This window comes from Phoxinus phoxinus (assembly GCF_949152265.1).
Source record: "Phoxinus phoxinus genome assembly, chromosome: 12".
Lineage (NCBI taxonomy): Eukaryota > Metazoa > Chordata > Actinopteri > Cypriniformes > Leuciscidae > Phoxinus > Phoxinus phoxinus.
The window spans coordinates 29215078-29237807 of record NC_136887.1 but is presented as its reverse complement, the minus strand read 5'-3'; the positions used below and the strand labels follow the sequence as shown (position 1 = coordinate 29237807).

At 37.9% G+C, this 22730-nt stretch overlaps 2 protein-coding genes across 3 annotated transcripts; both read left to right on the top strand.

Annotated features, from left to right (window-relative positions):
* Window positions 1-585: 585 nt before the first annotated feature.
* Window positions 586-7486, top strand: abhd18 (abhydrolase domain containing 18). Its single transcript, XM_079630703.1, has 13 exons — window positions 586-705; window positions 1640-1749; window positions 2397-2481; window positions 2600-2700; window positions 2823-2898; window positions 3173-3259; window positions 3366-3391; window positions 3519-3657; window positions 3801-3890; window positions 4861-4962; window positions 5114-5492; window positions 5578-5740; window positions 6538-7486. The coding sequence occupies exons 2-13, from the start codon at window positions 1658-1660 to the stop codon at window positions 6590-6592; spliced, it is 1395 nt and encodes a 464-aa protein (XP_079486829.1). The 5' UTR covers window positions 586-705; window positions 1640-1657; the 3' UTR covers window positions 6593-7486.
* A 961-nt stretch (window positions 7487-8447) lies between these two features.
* fam193b (family with sequence similarity 193 member B) lies at window positions 8448-22565 on the top strand. 2 transcript variants are annotated; one of them, XM_079631855.1, is made up of 10 exons: window positions 8448-8936; window positions 10502-10777; window positions 12464-12647; window positions 14089-14304; window positions 16202-16610; window positions 17658-17844; window positions 17956-18189; window positions 18684-19698; window positions 19812-19887; window positions 20726-22565. In XM_079631855.1, exons 1-10 carry the CDS (start codon window positions 8748-8750, stop codon window positions 20820-20822), a joined length of 2883 nt encoding a protein of 960 aa, XP_079487981.1. In that variant the 5' UTR covers window positions 8448-8747; the 3' UTR covers window positions 20823-22565. The 2 variants fall into 2 exon arrangements, with proteins under 2 accessions (XP_079487981.1, XP_079487982.1); XM_079631856.1 differs by lacking the exon at window positions 8448-8936 and adding an exon at window positions 10346-10369.
* The last annotated feature ends 165 nt before the right edge of the window (window positions 22566-22730 follow it).

Sequence of the window (22730 nt, the reverse complement as noted above, 5' to 3'; positions counted from 1 at the left end):
GACAGAAAAGTTATCCTAATTGAAGTGGCTTTGTTTCAAGCATTGTTTCATTGTTTAAACCAAGTTTAAACAATACTCTGCTTATTATTATTATTATTACAGTGATGCTCAGGATGAAATGATCAACTTTTAATAGGCTATAGCCTACAAAATGGTGAAGTAAATGCACTATTCCTAATACAAATAAAATATATATATTGTAAATATATAGCCTATGTTTTTAGTATAGATTATATGAGATGGGGTAGGAAACTGCATCTGGAACATTAGGCGTTTTAAAATAAAATAAAAATAATTTGGATGTGCAACAGGGATATGTAAGAAATCATAATAATGGTGGTAATGGAATTTGTGTACATTTAGTTTATGTTGGAATCCTATGAAAATCCTATAAGAATATGATATAGAGTTAGTGTCGGTTTTAAATTACACATTAAAATAATGTGTAGCCTAATAGTGTAGCTGTTGGTGTTGCTTAGAGCTCGACTGTAAAATGAACCTGTACAACACGTACAACACTGCCATCTACCGGTGCAACTGAGTACATCACTGCTGCCGATCACAAGCGTAGAAGAAGAGTTACTACTTCCGGCAGTGAGTTGAACGCTGGGATGGCGCTGCGCCATCAAATGGAATTCGCCCTCTGTCATGTGCACTGATCCAGCTTCTTCAGAGAAACCCACATTTCCGTCCTTTTAGCTCGAGGTATATACTTATTTCTTTACGTTCATTCATCCGCACTTTGTTTTCAAGTATTTGTGGGCTTGAAGAGACAAGCAGTTAGTAACTTTGTATACAAAGACTCTGCTGCCGCTTCATCACTGACAGCTGATTAGATTTACGTTACAACAGATAGTCAGTGTGGGATGTTCAAACATTGTTCATCTTTTAGGGGCAATGTGAGAAACCCGATAATCATTTTAACGTTCTAGATTTCACACAAACCTATTGATGTGTGTCTGTCAATAGTAACTCAATAGTCATTCATTATGAATGAGAGGTTATGACATGTCCAGTGTCTAACTTATGCTCTGTTTCAGAAACTAAGTTAAGTAACTTCCTTTTCTAATAGTCTAAAACACCCTCTAAAAGTTTAATAACAATTGATGGATCATTTGTATTGTATATGGGTTTTTAAACTGGGGTCCGGGGCTCCATAAGAGTGACAGCGGGCCGGTGGGGTGTTCAAATAAGTAAATTAATAGATTAGATTAAAATAAAGGAATAAAAATGTGATTACAATAAAAATGTTGAAATAGATTATATTAAAATAGAATAAAATAAACTAATAATAAAAAAATTGATTATGCCTAGAATTAAATAAATAATACATGAATCCGTATGAGTAGAAAAAAAATATAATAATGTAAGTTAATAGAAACTTATACTACACTTATAATATACAATTTTCAGTTTATAAATTGTTTATAAAAGATAGATGCCTTTTAAATTTTAGGATGGGGTCCCTGACATGAGGATGATCATATTTGGGGGTCCGTTGCATCTAAATGATTGAAAAGCCTGGTCTAGCCAATGTTTTAAGTGTGTGTTGTGCTGCTCAGTTCTTATATATTGGAATGTGTAAAGCCTAAAGCTGACTGGCGGATTATGTTGATTAAGTGTATTTTGTTCTCTGCAGAAGAATGTTTTTTTGTCAATGGGTGTGAGTCGGCTTGATGTTCTGTACAGAAGGCTTCTCCTCACCAAGCTCTTCATCCAAGGATGGGGGAAGCCAGAGGACCTGAAAAGGTAAACTAGACACAATAAAAACAAATGGCATCATATGACTTCACTTATGATTAGTGGGGTGAAGCTTACACAGAAACTTTTTTGATAATTATTCATAAAATATTGATGCTAAAATAATAATTAGCAGTGGTATAAACATTATATTTGTTGATGTATGTCTAGATGTATGCATAGATGCACTCAGTTATTTTTTGTTGTAACAAAAATAAACATTCATAACAGATGGATATGTGTAGGGACCAAAAATGCACACTTAAAAATGACTTTGTTTGAATAACATTTTGAGCATGTAGTCTTGCGTACAGGCAGTGGAATATTACATGATCAGTCACATCATGGTAATGAATAGTAGTAGTAAATAAAACACTAAATTGTGTATATAAAAAAAACATTATTTATTGAGGTAATATTGATTGTAATTTGTATTAAGAAAATTTTCTCTGTAACCTTCCTACTATTGAAAGCTTTCAATAGTGGAAATTATTAATCATGGTTTATTGTGGATTGCCACAAAAAGTAACAGTTTAGCATTCGGATGATGCTGCATCCACATTGACAACCAGCTTGACAATGAACAAAAAAAACACTGAGTGCACCTTTAATGATATTAACTTGTTTAATTTAAATTGCTTTATGGATTATTACAGAATATTTGAGTTCCGGAAGATTATTGGCAACAGGGAGAGGTGCAAAGATCTGGTACAGAGGGACTACCCAATATTTATTGACAAAGTAAGAGACATTATTGTTAGTAATAGTAACTATAGCATATGCATATACTGTATATTATTCAGCACAATTAAAAATTGCATAATGACCCATTAACTGCGTGTTACCGCTGTGCCCAAAGGTGGAAGATCAAACAGATTGCAAAATTCACAACGGTCATTTCATATCGCCACTGGAGCACTTTGTCCCGGGCATCTTGCCAGCCGAGTCCGTCAAAGCCCGGTAGCCAAAACAAATCACTCACAAACATTGAATGCAAATGTGAAGGATTAATGTGACTTATTGTGTGGCTTGTATTCAAAGTTCTTTCAAATTAAGACATTTTGCTTCAACTTTACCACCAGATTCCAGTTCATTGTACCTAAGAAATGGAAGAGGCACAGGCCAGTCTGTATTCACCTGGCTGGAACAGGAGACCATGTGAGTGCGCAAAAGCTGCCATTGTTTGGCTGTGCGTCTATTCAATCTCAGCATCATTTATGAAGTTTGGCTTTGGGATAAACAATATACACTAAACTTCAAAAGTTAGGGGTGTTCATCTTTTTTTATTAAATTTTTTTATGGTTTTTAAAAATAAAGATGAAATAGTATTTAATATTAATATGTATCAATTATCGGCCAAAACATATCAGTATCATCTAGAGTTTTATTTGAATTTGATGCATCTCTATCTTTTTATCATTTTTTTTTCCAGTTTTTCTGGAGAAGGCGAACACTAATGGCCAGGCCGATGGTAAAAGAATCAGGGATGGCATCTCTTCTGTTGGAGAATCCTTATTATATCCTTAAAAATGCTAAACTATAGACATATTAGTTTGCCATGTGGACTCCTAATATCAAAAATAACTATATCTCATCTGACACCTCCTTGACTCTGAGCTGTACATGGATACAGGAAACCTAAAGACCAACTGTGAGTGTTTGATTACCGGCAGCAGCTGTGGTGGAAGCTATTGTTGTCCATGTCTTTGTTATATGGAGCGTTAGTATGAACAATGCATGTTTACTATTACAATGTATATGATTTGCGTTTATTGCAGTCGTTCCAGTCTGAAGAACGTATCCGACCTGTTTGTGATGGGTGGGGCACTGATCCTGGAGTCTGCTGTGCTGTTACACTGGCTGGAGCGTGAGGGATTCTGGCCTCTGGGCATGACTGGCATTTCTATGGGCGGACATGTAGGTTCTGCATTCCTCATTTACATTATCTGACTTTATTACTTCAAGTTGTTTTCAATCAACTATGTTAAAAGAACATGTTCCATATCCTTTATAACATATAAAAAATCTATAGTTGGTTTGTTGACTCATTTTCTTCCTAGATGGCATCATTAGCTGTAACAAACTGGCCCAAACCAATTCCGCTCATACCTTGTTTATCCTGGACGACTGCTTCAAGTGTTTTTACCACAGTAAGATATAAACAACTATGTTTTTGCATAATATTGTGGCGTATTAATGTTGCCTACAAGTCATTTTGGATTGGTTGGTTGTATTTCTAAGATGCCACAAAATCATAATTTCCAGTGAGAAACTTAAACTTGATTTAGTTTAAATCAGGTTAATGAAATGTAAGGCTCTGTGGCAGCACAAGAATGTAAGTGATGACAAAACCCATAGATAAAGCATCAATGGCATTAGTGTTGAAAAGCTCCTGCATTTTAGCTTATGTTTGTCAGAAAATGGAAAAGAAAGTGAAAGAAAGTATGCAGCAGTGTTATTTTAGTAACACTGGAAACGGAAAAAATATATAGATATTATCTTATAAAAAAATAAGATAATTTAAAGAATGTTGGTAACCAGACAATTGACGATAGACATTGACTTCCAAGGAGAACATTTTTATGGAAGTCAACAGCTACCGTCAAGAGTCTGGTTACCAACAACATACTTCAAGAGATCTTCTTTTGTGTTCAGCAGAAGAAAGAAATTCATACAGGTTTGGAACAACTTGAATTTTAATTTCTGCGTGAACTATTCATTTACATTATTTTAATACATCAAATCAAACTAAAAATAAAAATGTTGCCTTTGCAATTATCTGAATTAAGTTTTCTTATATTATTTTATCTCAATCAGGGTTTATTTAGGATGTAACGAAAATGTTTATTTTTCATTTGTATGGTTTTAGATTAACTATGATAACCCTGGTATGTAGGGACTTCCCATGACATAAAGACAGTATTAGTTACTTAGCTATTAAACTTTGTTGCTATGAATAGCTTTACGTCTTCATTCCTATGTCAGTGAATAGATAGCATCAGAACGTGGTTATACAGATGTCACCATGTGTTACTCATTCCCATTCACAATTATTCATTCATGAATAACTCGGTTGGGTGTCTTTCTTAACATCAGATTTATTCATTTTAACTTCTGCAGGGTGTTTTAAGTCGAGCCGTGAACTGGAGAGAACTGGAAAAGCAGTATGCGGCTCACACAGTCTATGAGGAAGAAATCATCAGTATGCTGGAGTATTGTGGGGTAAGTATGTTATTCTGTGTTTTAGCTTGTGGACACCACAAAAGATCACAGAGGAAGATATGATTTGTTCCTTGCATTATGTGTCACATGACTGATGTTGAATGTGCAACATTTTTGACTAATCGCTCACTGACACACCCCTGATTTTCAGACAGACTCTTTCCGTATGGGCCAGGACTTCGTCAAAAATGCCCCAGGCAGCTTTGACAGTCTCTCTGACCTGGATCTTGGCCATGACCTTCTTGACCTCCACTCAACAGAGAGGGACCAGCAGATGGGGCTACGCTCCTCGTGTTCTCAGCCCGGGACTGAAGGTCACGCGTCAGACTCCGCCCTGCTGATGGGGCGAAGAGAGCGAGATGGACTAGATCAGATGCTGTCCGCTGTGAGCAGCAGCGGGCCTCATTTGGACATGCTACATGCTAAGAACATCACCTACGGGACCGGCAGGCGGCAGTCGCTGCAGCGGGAGTCTTTCTGCTTCATGAAGGGAGTGATGGACGAATGCACACACATCGCCAATTTTTCAGGTACTACATCTGTTTTGTTTTGGACATGGTTTGTCTTGTGTTCCTGGGTTCGATCCTCTTTCTTTTTTGCATTCTTTGTCTCCAGTGCCTGTGGATCCCAGTTTGATCATTATAGTCCAAGCAAAGGAAGACGCTTATATTCCCCGCACTGGAGTACGCAGCTTACAGGAGATCTGGCCTGGCTGTGAGGTTCGCTACCTCAATGGAGGTCACATCAGCGCCTACCTTTTCAAACAAAGACTGTTTCGGTAAGCACAGACAAATTTTAGAAAAGGGAAATATCCATGGAGTTTAAATAGATAGTTTACCCAAAACCTGTATTGGTAACACTTTACAATAAGGCTCATACGTGTTTCTGCAGAGCACAAAACGAGATCATTGTTGAAGATGTTCTGTTTATTTTTTTCCCCCATGCAGTTACAATGATGCAAAATTGTTCAAGCTTTAAAAAAGCATGGATTATTTAGTCAGTGAACGAAACATTTAGAGTGGTTTATAAACTACATCAATTCATTGAAAAAGTCAAATTCAAAGGAATGATTTGTTCACAAATCCCAGCTTCTCTTATGAGTGTGGAAGTCAAGATTATTAGTGAATAACTAACAACTTCAGAACACTTGAATATACACAAATCATATGCACTACATTCATCATGATTCTTTATGGTGTTTTGCATAATTTTTTTAAAGTTTTTTTTCAGTCCTTGTTTATCCTGAAAAAAAAATGGTATTATGGTTTCCTCAAAAATATTAAGCAGCACAACTGTTTTCAACATTGATTATAATAACAAATGTTGTAATAAATGCAGCTATGGTGAGCATAAGAGAGATTTAAAAATCTACCGACTCCAAACATTTGAACACTGGGTGTATTGAACACAATACTATATATTGTGGTGTATTTATTTTTTCAGTAAATTATTCCTTTAATACTGATCAATGTTAATTATGTGGTTAAACTGTAGCATATTGAATTAACCATATGTCCAATCATTTTAAATGCATGCATTAACTTTTGAATTTCATGCTTGATTGTTGACTTCCAGGCAAGCGATTTACGACGCCTACGACCGGTATCTTCACAAGTATTCCTGCTTATAGCCATGGATTTTTTGGGACTCAGCACTGACAAGAATTTTGAAAGTATGTGGAGATGGAGAACACTGAATGTGATGAGCGAGATTTTTACAGAAGACTGTGTAAATGTAACCAAAGGGAGGCAGTGTGCAGCGGTTGTAGTGACAGAACTGTGTTACTCTGTGTGGTACACCTCAAAACTCACAGTGACCTGAAGCGAACTTACATGTGCCCAACCCATACTTAACCTTGTCTTCCTGACCTCACTGCCTTTAATCATATATAGAATCATGACTGAAACATAATTCACCAAACGAGACAAAGATGTGCCTCCAAACCATAATTCACTCACACATCAAGGTGTCTTTAAATCTCTTAATGAAGCAGATCTCTGAAAATATAGTATTTTGAATTGTAAGGCAAATAAATGAACTTTTGGAAATCTATATTTTTGTTTCACCAACATAGAATATCCTAATTTGCAGAGCAAATGTTTGCCTGTTTTTAGAAAATAATGCATCAGGAAAATGGCCTTGTCATGGGCAGACCCTTGATTTAATCTCAGATATGAAAAAAAAAAAAAAAAAAGTTTAACAAATTCAGATGAGTTGTACTTAAACAGATTTTTAGCAATGACTGGGGCTCATTTGAGGATTCAAAATACACTTTTTTTTATTGTGAACTGTATTCTTAAAAATCAGTGCTGCGCGTGTATTTCAAACTCTTAAATCCTAATCACTGCCAATACTACAGTAACAACTAACACTTGTAGTTTCAATAAATGTAAATGTTTTATATATCACTACTGTCACTTGATCTGATCTGCCATCGGTTTACTATTCACTATATTCATCATGAGCCATTTGTTTAATTTCATTTGTTTCTCCCCTGTAAAATAAAAAGGAAATCCTAAATGTTGAAGTGTCATTTTTTTTCTTCTTCAAAATGAAACTTATAAACTAACTGCTAAAATGACAGTAAAATATTATGACAATATTTGAGTTGGAGATCAAAACAAATACACTGTAAGATATGATTATCAGACTTTTCTTTCTTCAGCATACAACACCAGTAATGTAAACAAAATGGAGAAATTAAGTTTTATTTTTTTAAACAACTTTACATTGGCAGAACTACAGGAGAAACGACATGAGAACATATAATGTTTTGACAAAAGGAGATGAAAGGTGTGAGAATATATATTTATAAACAGACAAGGTATATTAATTAATACATTTTATAAATAAAGTGTATAAAAAACAATGTTTAATCTATTATCATACAACTACCCAGAATTAACAATTAGAGAAATTAAGTAAAAGTATGGTTAGTGATTTAGATGTATGACAGGGTAAAGAAATATGCATGTTCTGTGCTCTTTTTGTGAGTACATTTTTTTTTTTTTTTTAAATATGTAAATACAGATAACGTTTTGTGTGATACCATGTACAAAAAAGTTGCTGCCTTAAATTTAAGTACAATCAATTTGGATGTTTAAGTAATTTCACTATAAATGTTATTAAACTGACTTAAAAAGAGTTGAATAACTTATCTTATATAATTTGCACAACTTTTGAAAATGTATTAGTTAAAGCAATGTAAAAACATATGTCGTCATAACTTATTGACTATTTACAGTGTATAGATGGATTTTCAAAATGATCGTGTAATATATATATATATATATATATATAAATAAACAAATTATTAAAATTCATATAATATTCTAAACACAACATAAGCGCATAAAAAGGGATATTTTATTGTAATGTATAATTTTACTGGCATTACCTCTCATTAAAGAACATATTTGCATGTACGTATTAAAGCGGCACGTGATTACTATGTTGATATTTCTCCTTCTATCCTGCACTACTGTAGTTTGACTTACAGTATTCTGTCACCTGGAAATCTTGCCCTCATTAAACATGGAGTCCTCGGTTTTCCCCTACCTTACTGAAGCCGTTTGCCATCAGTACGTGTGACCCCTGAACCTGCTCGAGTGTGTGAGAGAGAGTGTGAGTGTGTGTGTGTGTGTGCGTGCCAGCCCTCCGCCATATTCACTGTTGTCTTGCCTTGAGAAAGAACAGGGAGCATTCGAGACTGCCCACAAGAACCGAAACTGTGTTTATACACCGAGCCTGGAGACCAGCCGACGGGCATAATACGGACTAAAGCGATGGCGAGGAAAAAAAGCAAGCAGCAGGGCGTCGGAGCCAAGGATTTAGTGTCGGGACAGCAGCAGCAGCAGAGCCTGTCGAAGAAGCCCGGCGATGCGGGAGCAGCAGCAGCAGCAGCGGCGGCGGCGGCGACAGCAGGCGGAGGCGCTGGTGCTGGAGGAGATGCAGGAGCGAGCAGGACCAATCAGGTAGCTAATGCTAACACGTCCATCCAACAGCACACCTCCTCCAGCCGGTTCGAGCCGTTAAAGACTTGGTTTTGTAAACTATTTTAACGGGCGCTTTATTTAGGGCTCTATTGCACGTAAAGTTATTTGTGTTTTCGCGCTTATTTTGCGTTTTGTAGCGCCTGATTAGCGATGTCCGATTCATGAACGACTCGTTCTTTGGAGTCGGATCTTTTATTATTTGGTTGAACCGATTCGTAAAATTAGTCTGAACGATTTGTTCACGAATCGGACGCAATCTGTCAAAGCAGTTCTCGGATCAAAACCTCTGACTGACAGCCGTTTTCAGAAACGCACGCTTTGTATGGAGCTGAAGCCGGTAAGTAATGTGATAGTAAGAGCATTTTGAGTGATGTGGTGAAAAAGTATGCTCTTATCACATTACTCTATTTACATTTATTTTAATAGCCCATAACAGAAATGTTATAAAATCGTAATGAAAATGTTTGTTTACATTGTAATGTTTACAGTGCTGATGTAAATCTTATTATTGTTTAATGTAAATTATATTTATATTATAAAATGACTTTGTTTTAATGAGCCGAATCATGTCTAAAACAAACTGAGCTAGGAGTTGGATACCTGGAATTACATTTTTATAAAACGTAAAATAAACCCTAATAAACAATAATATGTGCAGTTTGCATATAATATGCCACCATAGGATGGACCAAATATATGGATATGTCCCATGTTGATGGCCCGATTACTTCCCGACGTAAAATAATACCTGAATCTCTTTTGGAACCGGTTCTTCGGAACGAACTGTTCGAAAGAATCGTTTCTCGGAAATGAATTGGATTTCCCATCACTACGTTTGCTCTCGCGCTGCACGGGCGGAGCAGCACTAGCTCGCTCGCAACCTATGCAACGATATAAATAAATAAATGTGTTGCCTTCACAGCGTTTTAATAGCCCCAAGCAGTGCAGTACCTTACATCTGAATGTTTTATACGTCACTGGTTGTTTAGATATAACGTTAGCTGGTTCAAGAAAGCTAAACGAAAGTCCGTGAAGCACAAAGCTAACAGTGTGTTGCTGTCGTCTATTGCTGTGGCTGGCTACTAAATAATTTCTGTAGAGCTCAAGCTAAAGCGGCGCTACTAACCCAGCCACAGTCTCACTTTATGCGCTGACACAATTACTATGTGTTTGTGCATTACATGACTTGAGAGGCATATTTACTATTTGTCAATACATTATTGCCATACGATTCAAATTTGGCTGCCTTTCAGGGTTACCAACCTGCTAATATCTGTAACACTCTAAAATGTTACACTTCCAATGCACAAAAACGTCAATAACGATAAAATGTTTGAGCTTATGCATTTAACAATGGGTTTGCCGTGATTGGAGTGTGTACAGTGGATTCTGAATGTGTGGTATTTGTTTTGGTGGGTTACAGTAGAAAAATCCCATTAAAAATTCATAGATATTTTAGTGAATATAATTTCTTGGTTTCAGATGCAGAGTTCATTACAATTTGTCCGTCTGTTTTTGTTAACTCGTTTGCTCTGAACACACAGTCCATGCATACTTGCTGCTTGCTGTGCCATCGGGAGTTTAAAGACTGGGGGGCAGGCCAGGTGAACGGGCTCCCCAGTCACGGGTCCAAACTGGCGGAGGCTGTGCCTGCGCTGTCCCAGGCCCTGCTGAGGGAGGTTCCGGGCCGCAAGCTGGCAGACGCCGTGCCTTCGCTCTCTCAGTCGCTGTTGGGTGAGGTGCCGCTGTGGATCTGCCAGAGCTGCAGGAAGAGTGTGGAAGAGGAGGAGAGGAGAACGGTTCAGGAGCAAACTACGCAGGTTATTGAGACAGAATATTTTACATATATATTTAGGCTATGTGTTAATTCATAGTAATTAGTGTTTATAGATACAACTTGCTCAACTTCAGAATGCGTTGAATCTGATCTACGCATATTTATCTTAACCATAAGCATGTCAACATTTTTGTAAGAAGAAATCATTTGTACTGTCTTCCTAATATATAATATAGAATGACAAAAAAAAAACTTTTGGACACTATAGACATCATTGCCTTAAATACAAGTTGTAAATACAAGTGGTAAACAAATAATGCTAAAGCCTTTTTGAAAACTAACTTATTCTTGTTCATTGTAATCAACCACCAGTATAGTAGTGACTTTAGTAGCTACCGTATATGAAGTCCGTTCCCTTTAAGTTCACACACGTCTAACAAATATTTGACATCCACAACGTGTCCAAATACTTTGTCTTCATTCTTTCGTCATTTCATACCTAACAAACTTTTTTGTAAATGTTTTCTTGTGCTACTACCTTCCTTAAAAGGAAATACATTTAAAATGCAATAACATAAATAAATGTAAAAACAGTAACACAAAAAAATAAATAACACTTTAATATTTTCTTATTTAATGCAGCGGCATTCATATATTACGTGTGTTAAACGTCCAAATGCTTTTTAGGTATTGAGGTGTAAGTCGGTACTGTATCAAGTGGTCCTTTTTGTCTGGCTTATTTTTATTGGAAGATCGCACTAGCTGTTTGTGCAGTGTTTATAAAGATTTTAGGAAGTTACGTTTGCTTCTATCCTTTGATTGCATGAAGAAGAACAGTAGTTATGTTTTTATGATTGGAATTGGAATATCGGCTAAAAGATTCGAAAATACAGCAGCATTTCCATCGAATGTGTTCACGAGAACAAAATCATCACTTCCTGGGAAGTCGTCGCAAAATATCTGTAATAAAAATGGAAGTTGCTGCAATCGGGGAAGCCACTGTGGCTCTTTTTCCTACATCATAAATGACTTGCGTCTCAGGACGCGCAGACGAAACACAATTAATGCTGTCATGCTATCTTGCGTTCGGATGCCTGGTGTTTGGGAACGCAATCATGCGAGACACTTCTGGGAGGTCATTATATTAAAGCATTCTGATGACAGACTTTTGCTCAGGCATTTCAGAATGACACATTTGAGATGCAGTGCCTGTGCGATGAAATTGATCGGCTGTTTAGTCCAGTTATCTAATCTCATCCACTGTTGATGCAAAGTCACGCGAGTTTTTTTTGTTGCGCATTGAGGGATTTATTGGTTAAATGTGTTTCCGCCATAGTTTATGTGCATGTCTTCTTATCGGATGCTGCTGTGCCACAATGTATCCGCCTCAATTGAGCAAATACGCATTTTTAGAATTTAAGCGCATCTTGGCGTTTCCACCCAGCGTTTTTTTCTATGTAACATCCCAAAATGCGGATAAAAATAAGTGGATGGAAACATACCTAGTGTGTCACACGTGTGACCAAAACCGTTCCTTCTTTAGACAGGAAAGCTCAGCAGGTCATTGAGGACAATCCTGTGTACATAATACAGGCAAAAAAAGTCTGATAGCGCTCGCATGTCTAGTGAAACAGAATTTCCTGTGCACCCTAAAGATCCCTAAAAGATTGTGCAGACTCACATTTTGCTTTCTGTCACTTGTCTAAAAGATGGATGTGTTGTTATCCAGGTGCCGCTGTCCCACTCGTCCTCATGTAAGTCTCAGAGCTGTGGGAATGGTTATCCAGAGCATAGCTCGGTGGATTGGGACCCCAGCTCCTTCCTCTCCGCGCGCAAACTGTCTGGCCTGTGGAATTCGGCTCATTCTAATGGAGGGTCTCACTGCAACCACAGCACACCTACACTTTCACAGGGTACGTCTTCCTGCTCTTTTACTTCAGTACATGGCACTCTTGAACACTTGATTCTGATTGGTCAAATGCAGCATTGTGTGTTCAGATTTTTTTTTTGGTATAATCTCCACTGATTTGACCGTCTCAGGCAGCCATTTTTCTACATAACTGTGCAAGTTTCAGGTTTCATATCACTCCATAATTTCATCTCTATTCTCAGATGATAAACTTAAATCAATATGCCATGCTCATTAATTGATTTATTTGGTACTTAGCTGTGTAACAAGCAGGATAATGTACAGTCAGATAGGCTTTGTGACAAAATAAACAGCTTCAGGGTTGATTTAAGACCTGATCAAACTTTGTGTAGTCTGCCGAGTGGTTTTCTTAAATGTGTTCTATTATGCTTTTTCACTTTGTCAACTTTAGTTAGTGTTTAATATTGCTGTTTTAGCATAAAAAACGATCTGCAAGGTTACAAAAGCTCCAAGGTTACAAAGTCCACTCCAAAGGGAGATATTTTATTTTACTGAATCCCCTTTTCAAGAACTACAATGAACGGCTCGTTTGGACTACAACACATTTTTTCCCGGGTTTGTGAAGTCATAATGTTATTCATTTAAATAATCCCCGTCAACGGAATACGCAAAAAAGCGGACAAGGCCTGACTGAGCTGCTGCTATGTAGCCTACATTATACTCTCTTAGTTTCTGGAAGCTGTTCTCCGTAAAATGTGCAGCACACAAATAAACATTGGGATTATAATGTTCAGGAACAGTGTTTCAAATTTTAACCAATCTAAGTTCGTCAGCCTTAGGAAGGTCAAACAGATGAGTTGAGGAAAAAGCAGCGTCGCTTTGACTTACAACACACAAAAGCTTCTCCTGAAATGGAGCAGTTCCCTCTTTGTTGGGACAATCTGTTGTTTGTGGATCACAACTTGAAAGTATGCCTTATTATTTGTAGTTGTTGTCCCTTCCAGTCGGTCATGTTTGACGTTACGTCGACGTCACCGACGTATTGGGATCTTGCCTGAGAGCCCAATCACCTTCGAGTGTAAACTAAAAAAAGCCAATGAAATTTGGCATGCGAGATTTGCATCTTGCGCTCTGTCGCACGGGTATAATAAGGAAGCTGATGCAATGCACATTTGCTTTGTGCCGAGGAGCCGAGCCAGTGAGCTGGCCGCCCAGCGAGCACAGCAAATGTGGCAACTGGACGTAACGTCTCCGTTCCCTACTTGAGGGAACAAGGGTTAATAATAATAATAATTCATTACATTTAAATATCGCTTTTTCTGAGACCTCAAAGCGCTTTACATAGAAGGGGGGGAATCTCCTCAACCACCACCACCAATGTGTAAAATCTTCGTAAAAGGGCATTTTAGGACCCCTTTAAGTATTAAATAGAACTTGGCTGTAGAAATAAGACAGACTGATTGTGTTATTTCTTGTCCTGGTAGGCGGGACGTTGGGACCAGCTTGCCATGAGAAGAGATCTTCTCATGATGCTCCCGGGAAGGCTGCCAAAACATTTGGGACTAAAGTCTGTCCCTACAGTCATCCCTCATCCCAGAATTCCAATGCAGCTTCTCCTGGGACACTGTCTGCCTCCACTGATCTATGTAAGACCAACCCCAAGCACTTCAAGACAATGTGTCGACGACCAACTCCTCCAGGTGAGAACACAATATGATTTTATTGGTTATTGGACTGGGTATCATTAACTGACAACAGGCAACAATTATTTGTACATTTAACCTTCTAGGTTAATATTCATTTATAAATATGCTATTGTTAATTCATGTGCATTCATAATACATTAACTAATGTTAATTTACTTGTAATGATAAATCATATATTTGAAAGAATGATCTTAAGGCTGCATTTATGTGATCAAAACACTGTAATATTGAGATATATTTTTACAATTTAAAATAACTGAGAATGTAATTTATTCCTGTCATGACAAAGCTGAATTTTCAGCATCATTACTCCAGTCTTCTAGCCTGGCTAACGCCAGACCTAATTCTCGTTGAGACTTGGGTCTGGGAACCACATTTACATTTTCTCGTATTTGAGGCGTGGTTTACGAATGCCCGGCGCCGTTTATTGGGTGCTAAGAATGTCTATCAAATGCACCTGTACTTAGCTCATAGCCAATCGTTTCCATTATACCAGATGACGTATGTAGAGTGACAGAAATTAGACAAGGAAGAAGACGATGGGTAAGATATTTTTGTGTAAACAAAAGGCTGCATCAAAGGTAGCTTCGCGTCTGCTGCCATGTTGAATATAATAGATATACATAGATATAAACAAACTGCTTAGTTGTGTCGCATAGATGTCGTCATCGTCTTGCTGCTCCCTCCCCGTTCTGTGATTGGTTCCCTATAGATGAGGCGAAAATCTGGTCCATGGTATCCAGACTGCCTTTCAGCGTGAATAAAATCGCGCTGCGCAAAGGCAGTCTGGGGAAACCCAGGCTACCAGTCTTCAGTGTCACATGATTCTTCAGAAATCATTCTAATATGCTAATTTAAGAAAAAAAATGTATTATTATCAGTGTTGAAAACCGTTGTACTGCTTAATATTTGTGTGAAAAACGGTAATATTTATTTTTTAGGATTCTTTGATGAATACAAAGTTCAAAAGAGCAGCATTTATTTGAAAAATATAAATATTTTGTAACATTAAAAATGGCTTTACCGTCACTTTTGAGCAATTCATTATACCTTGCTAAAAATTATTCTTTTTTTTTTTTTTATGTACTGACCATAAACATTTGAATGGTATTGTATGTAGAATTTAACATTAGCCATGATCAATAAAGGCTGTAAAACTATTGTTCACTGTTAATTCATGAAAACTTATGCATTAACTAACTTTATCAAATTAAAGTGTTACTAGAATGTCATTTACCACTTTGTTTAGGCGTATTTACATATGGAATCTGTTAATATTCAGGGTTTTTTTTTTTTTTATCCCAATGGTTCTATTGACGTTGTGTTTAGGGATAGAAGATAATAGATTGCAGGTCAAAGCGCTTGTTCTAATTTTAGCGCAGTAGAAAGACTAAAAGGGATTGTGTGGGAGAATATGTGTGCATGCACTTCAGCTTTAATGTACACAATAACAGTTAATATTTTAATGCATTTTAATTCATATACTTTCACCATTTGCTTTTTCAGTTGTTCATATTGCACCGCATTATGTAATGGGTGCGAGCCGCAAAGCTTTCAAATTTACACCATTTCCTAAACCATACTCAACGTGACAAGAATGTGTCAGACATCACTGCAAAGGAAATGTTGCTGCAAAGTGTCACAATCACATCCAATCAGAACATTTCAATATTTAATAATAAACTGTTATGTAAGGTGGGACTATGAACCAATGAAGTTTCACTGGGCAGTGCCACTGAACACACAGCAAAAAAAACGATAAAGTGTCCCGTTTCTTGTTGGTGTCACTCTAGTTGATTTATCACTTCCATCTGAATGCAAACTAATTGTACGTCCCCTAAAGACAACTAGCCTAAATATCCAAAGTATTAAAATATGTGTTTCTCTCCAGGTGAAGCGTTCCACCCAAACGATCACCACCAAGCTGCAGACCTGTCAGTGCCGCCCAACAGTCCAACGGGTCTCTCATCCCAGCATTCCTCACTGCTGCCTCCCAAACAAAACTCCAGTCAGCATGTTCACGTCAACTCCGCTAGTCCGGGGCTGCCTTCGCATGCTCCTTTCTCTCCGTTGGTACCAAACATTCACTCTCCCGCAGCCAAGCACTCGAGTGGGGCGGACAGTCCGGTGGCCCTGCACAAGCCCAGCGCCTGCAAGAATTCCCACATTCCCGCTGTTAGCACGCAACACGGCAAACTCGGCAACTCACTCATAGGCTGCAGTCACCCCTGCAACGGACACAGTAACGGCAGCCCTGTAGCCTCTTCCAATGCTGGCCATCTGACGTCTGGGGGATGCAGGTGAGCATCGGTGGACGTGGATTGGTCATTGGTTGTTTTTATTACTTAACATCTCTGTATGTTAACTGGTAGGGCTTTGTTGAAAATATCATTCTCATTCACTTTAATCGATTCTATTCTTAAATCCCAGGAATCTATATTTTAGTCTATGCTGTTTTCAATTGATGCATAAACAAAACGTTACTTAACATTATTTGTAGCGTGCCTCCCATCCAATAAATCGCAATAAACTTTGTGCTTTGTGCTAAATTTGTTATGATATGAAACAAAGTCTCAGCATTAGAGTCCGTCAATGTTGTTTTGAAATTCAAATAATAAATGGCGTTTTGGCACAACGGATCGCTGTAATGCGGATCGGCCTTAGTGATCATCTCTTCCTCTGTACTATTAGTTGTATCGTGAAATAAACATGAATGAACATCAGAAGGTACTGTATGTTGAAAGATACAGTACAACACAATCAGTGTTTCAACCACAGAAAGACGTCGATGAAATGGTCACATTTACCTCAGAGTGTCTACAGCTCGATTGTTAGCTTGAAAAATGAACCCTAGTGAGGAGCATTTTGATAAATATATGCACCATGTTACATATTCATTGATTTTTACCTAACCTGTTCTTCAATATATAATGTATGTTTGAATAAATCAATCATTTAAACTACTTTTTAAGACGGCACAGTTAATTTGTATATATTTATTAAAGAAACATAATTATGTCATTAAAAACTTTTTCTTATAAATTTGTTATTATAGAAAACTGCCTTACGTGCAAATTTAAATGCTTGTATCCTTAATCAGTTGTTAGTTTGAATCCTTAATATTACAGGAATGCACCAACTGACAGGGTTCACTGTATAGTTTACAGCTTTAGTTGAGAGGTATTTTTGTTTTCCTTGAGAATAATTGACATGTACTGTTCCTGATATACAGTATTTCCATTCCAGATGAATCTATATCAAATCAAATGAAACCAAATCACAAGCTTGTGAATTGAAATTGAATGAAGAAAATGTGTGTCTAAAGTTGTATTGTTCTGTTTGAGCAGGGACCAGGCATGTAAAGGGCACAAGTTGCCCAATGGGTCGTTGTGTCACGCTCCGCCCTGTGAGCTTGAAGAAGGAGATGATGAGGACAGCAGCTCAGAGCGCAGCTCCTGTGCTTCCTCTTCCAACAATCAGAAGGACGGGAAATACTGTGACTGTTGCTACTGCGAGTTCTTCGGCCACAACGCGGTACTGTTTACCTAATGCTCCATCTTTAATGTTTAGACATGGCTCTAACACATTATGTTTGTGTGTTCTGTCAACCATAAATAAAAGTATTCGTCATCTTCCCCTCTACAGCCTCCGGCTGCCCCCACCAGTCGGAACTATGCTGAGATCAGGGAGAAGCTTCGGTCCAGACTGACCCGCCGTAAAGAGGAACTCCCTCAGAGGCAGGATCTAGACCCGGCAGCACCGAGTGCCATAGACCATCGAGATGTGGATGAACTCCTGGACTTCATCAACAGCTCAGAGCCCAAACCCATCAACAGTGCCAAGGCTGCTAAACGGGCACGGCACAAACAGAAGAAAAAGGTACACTGTTTTCCATTTGACTGTGTGCAATATAGACACTTTTAACTGCAGAAATAGTAATAGCTGTATGTTGATATGCTAGAATCCTAAGCATACCTAAGCCTTCCAATTATGCTAATTGTAAATAAATGACACCTTTTTCTGTTGACAATTCAGATTTCCCATCACAGAAATAAATTATAATTTTAATATATAAAACTATAACAATTATTTCTCTATTTTTATTGTTTGAACAGTAGTGTGTGTGTGTGTGCTTGAATAATATGCTTAAAAATATGATTATTTAGAATTTTATTACTGATAAGCCACTGATTTCTAACAGGCTTCTGTTTGCAGATTGTACCTTTGAAGCTTTGGCTTTTTTGATTTCCAGAAATAGTTTTTTTGAAGCCAACTTGCCAGTTGTAGTCTTTATGCAAATGCAGCATTTACTCTTCCAACGTTCTTTTAAAAAATACAATTGTGAATGATTTTTATCAACAATTTTTGAACAGGAGAAGGAGAGGGCTCTTCAGGGCAGCGTTGAGGCAGCCAGCGGTGAACCCCGCTCGGCATCTCCCCCTGATCCCGTAGAAGATTCGACTCGAGATGGGGAAGCGAACAGACTGTTGGAGTGGCCTCAGCTGGAACTGGAGCGAGTTAACAGTTTCCTCACCAGTCGTCTGGAGGAGATCAAAAACACCATAAAAGACTCCATCCGTGCCTCCTTCAGCATGTACGACCTCAACCTGGACGTCAACGACTTCCCGAAGAAGGCTGCGACACTGGAAGGAAACCATCTGCTGTCTCACCTCAATGGATCTTCTGATCTGCAGCAGATAGACTTGGATCTGGCACCGCTCTCGTTGAGGAACTTCAAGAGGGACCTAGACATAGTGAACGGTTGGGAGGACACCACCACTGCAGCCAAAGACATCCAGAGGCTCCACTCCACACCCAGTCTTTCCAAGCTCATCCGTGTTCAGTCACCAGAACGAAGCCCAGCCACGGGGTCAGAGAGCATCCAGCCTGGCACCGCGTCTGCTGCCAAACCCAACGATGCAGTTCCTGAAACCAAGACCTTAACTGCAGCCGGATCCAAGACAAAGAAGGGTAAGAAACTGCAGAATCAACGGCAGCAGGAACAGGCGACTCAAGAGCAGGCGACCAATACGAAAACAGCAAAAACCGAGATGCACAAAGCACAGGAAACAAGGGCAGCTGATTCAGATAAGAACACCAAAGGTGGATCCAAACAGAACCACCAGCAGCAGCAGACAGACTCCCAGAAAACAGGAAATAAGAGAGCAGAAGAGGTCAAAGCTTGCAAGCAGTCATCCAACGGAGCTTCAAACGGTCACCATAATACAGGGTCTAACACGCAGAGGGGGAAGAACGAACTCTCGGACACACGGGACGTGGACTCTAAAAACACCTCCAACACTCACAGTTCAAAGCAGCAAGCACAGCAACCGAAGGGAAAGACTAAAAATAAGAACAAAAACAAGACGGAAAAGTCAAGTGCAATCGGTAAGTGACATTTGGGAATTAGCAAGTTGGTCTGATCTTGTGGGTCTGTTTAATCATATTTTCTTGACAATGTTCAGCTCTTCATTACTTTTCACCCCCTTTATCCCTGATAGATGATGTGTTCCTTCCCAAAGATGTTGACCCTACCGAAATGGATGAGATCGATCGTGAGGTTGAATATTTCAAGAGGTAAAACCCAGTCATTACAAAGACAAACTGCTCTGCTTGTGTTTCTTTAGACAAGCATCACCATTATTATTATTGCTCATATTTAGGATACAATATAGAAGTTTATTTTAGTTACATTTTATATTAATATTTTTATAAATATAAATCTGCTCTAATGTGGTGATCATCACAGACTACTGTAGGTACACTACAGACCAAAAGCATTTTTTAAGAAATTAATACTTTTAATCAGCAAGTATCCATTAAATTGATTAAAAGTGACAGTAAAGACAAAGTTAAACAAAATATTTAGATTTCAAATAAAGGTTGTTCTTTTAAACTTCCTATTCATCAAAGAATCCTGGAAAAAATGCATCAGTAAACAAAAATAGCATTATTATCAACATTGATAATAATAAGAAATGTTTCTTTAGCAGTAATGTAATGATGCTGAAAATTCAGCTTTGCCATCACAGGAATAAATTACATTAAAAAGAAAAAAAAAAAACATTTAAAGAGAGGAGTTATTTTAAATTGTAATAATATTACTGTTTTATGCCAATTAGAACATATCTGATGCTTAATATACAGTTATGCAAAATGGGATTTTGCCATTTTTCCAATGAGATTTGACTGTCGCTAAGGCTACCAAGTGCAGATATAGTGACTAAAATCTAGATAAGGTAACCAAAACTTCCTGGTGCTCATTGTTAGGATATCAACTAGGTTTACATGGAAAAGATATCGCTTGTCTCTTTATCGCCTCACAGATAATTCTCGGAACCAACCAGAATTTTATACAGATGTAAAAGTCTCACTCGTTGCTTAACATTCTTTTAATTTCCCCCTTTTTTCTTAGGTTTTGCCTTGACTCTGCTAAACAAACCCGACAGAAGGTGGCCGTGAACTGGTCCAACTTTAGCCTCAAAAAGATGCCCTCAAATGCAGCTCAGTAACAGATGGGTGATGGTAAACAGACCCCCTTCCTCTCCCAGCAAGACTGTACTAAAAACCAGTTTGGCCTTTGGTTACTGTACTTAACACTCGATCGGCCTAAGGTTGCTCCCTCTCACAGCCCTTTCTGCCTCTATGCCACGGGACCTTGATTTTTGACCACCAGTCATCAAACATGTTTTCGTTATACCTGTTGTTCGTGGGGAATCACACTGCACCCTGACCTCAGTCCGAAAACCTGCATCTTGTTATTGCATAAGTCGCTAAAACACATTTGGGTACTGATCCAGTTCATCTATATGCTTTATGTCGTATGTACACAGTTATTTTACAATAAAAATGTTTTAAAATTTGCAACAATGGCGCGGTTTGACCCATCAAGCCCTTTTCAGCTGTTCATTTTAAAAGGTACTTCTCCACTTGCAAATCACCATCATGCATTTTTGCAGACGCCACTCACCCTGCAAATATACTGTAGTCTTAGAATAGATTTTTTGATAATGCAAAATTCAAATTGCTGTATCATGTCTGATTGTCATAATGGAGTTAAAAAGGCAGCAAAAGACTGTTGTGATCACTGATGTGTTTAAGTTTGTAGTTTGTCTATGTGAAATACAAAGATCTGGATAGACTATACCACACCTGTCATTTGATTTCACAGTCGACTTTGTAAAGCCAAGACCGTTAATATGCACAAAAAGTGAACCGTGCACATGGACTTGGTTGTCCTTTAGAACAACAACGAGAGCATCAGTGCATATGCTTACAATGTATGACGTGTGAAACTTTTGTTTTATTACTTTGGACATTTTCAAGAAAAGAAAAAGGAATCAACACTAAAAAGAAACTGATTTTAAAGACCTGTATCCGTTGACTGTCACTTTTATACACAAATTTGAAGGTTGGGCAAGATGAGCTACGTTTCCTTTGCATGATGAGTAAAACTGACAAGTGTAGGCTACTACAAACCTCTCCCATCTCCTTCAACACTGTATGGAATGCTGTTCAAAACTGACTTTTGGCAAAAATCCCTGATTCCCCGAGCAAAATCTTATGGTAGTGTCCCTGCTGATCCTCCCTCGTGGTGGTTTGGATATAGTTCTGTGCTGTGATCACGTTCTTGTTGTGAGTTTCAGTTTGTAGTTGATTCTCCAGCAGTGCACCCTTGTTTCGGCTGCATGACCTCATTTTGTTCATCCCAGACACTTGCAGTAGTTCTGCTCGTGTAGTTTCAGTCCACTAGTGCGTGACAAGTTCAGACCTGTTTTCACTTACATTTGCAATCAAGGACTTTTCATGATAATTTAAGACTCTCCACAGTGGTACGGCACTTGTAACATCTGGTTTCCCTTTCTGTAGCTTTGTATGTCTGCATTGTATTTTTTACTGAGCCCCTTCTGGTAAAAATCCCAACCACAGATATGACATCATGTTGAATATTAGGGTCTCTGGGTTTATGATCGTCTGAATCTCCTTTGAAGGATTGAGATCTCTTGAGAAATGTTTTGAGTTTCTGTTTTCATATTTTTTTTTTCCGACATCTTTGACTATCCAGGTTATATTCAACTAGAAAACATTATCTTAAACATTTGGAATGTAGATTTATACTATACCATTAATGGCCAAGTGTATGTTGGCTTTCTGTTTTATTTTGTTGTTTTTTATTATTATAATTATTATTATTATTCACTTTTGATACTGTGAAAATCTTTCATGCCGAAAGATTAAAACATGACAGTTTTGAGAAAAAAATGTGTTGTGTTTGCTTTTTAAACGTACATATTTGTACCATGCACATCTTTTAATATAAGAAATTGATAAATATAATAAACAAATGGGAATTATTTAGAAAATTGTAGTTCCAAATTAAGGTGGAGTTGTTTTCAAGGTAAAGTTTATGCTAAAAAAAT

What these genes read in the sequence shown, in the direction of transcription:
- fam193b (XM_079631855.1), top strand. Translation starts at nt 8,748, where the DNA reads ATGGCGAGGAAAAAAAGCAAGCAGCAGGGCGTCGGAGCCAAGGATTTA. An exon ending in TTCAGGAGCAAACTACGCAG is followed by an intron (nt 10,778 to 12,463) that starts GTTATTGAGACA and finishes GTTGTTATCCAG; the next exon opens with GTGCCGCTGTCCCACTCGTC. An exon ending in AGTTCTTCGGCCACAACGCG is followed by an intron (nt 17,845 to 17,955) that starts GTACTGTTTACC and finishes TCCCCTCTACAG; the next exon opens with CCTCCGGCTGCCCCCACCAG.
- abhd18 (XM_079630703.1), top strand. Translation starts at nt 1,658, where the DNA reads ATGGGTGTGAGTCGGCTTGATGTTCTGTACAGAAGGCTTCTCCTCACC. An exon ending in ACCCAATATTTATTGACAAA is followed by an intron (nt 2,482 to 2,599) that starts GTAAGAGACATT and finishes CTGTGCCCAAAG; the next exon opens with GTGGAAGATCAAACAGATTG. An exon ending in GCATTTCTATGGGCGGACAT is followed by an intron (nt 3,658 to 3,800) that starts GTAGGTTCTGCA and finishes TTTTCTTCCTAG; the next exon opens with ATGGCATCATTAGCTGTAAC.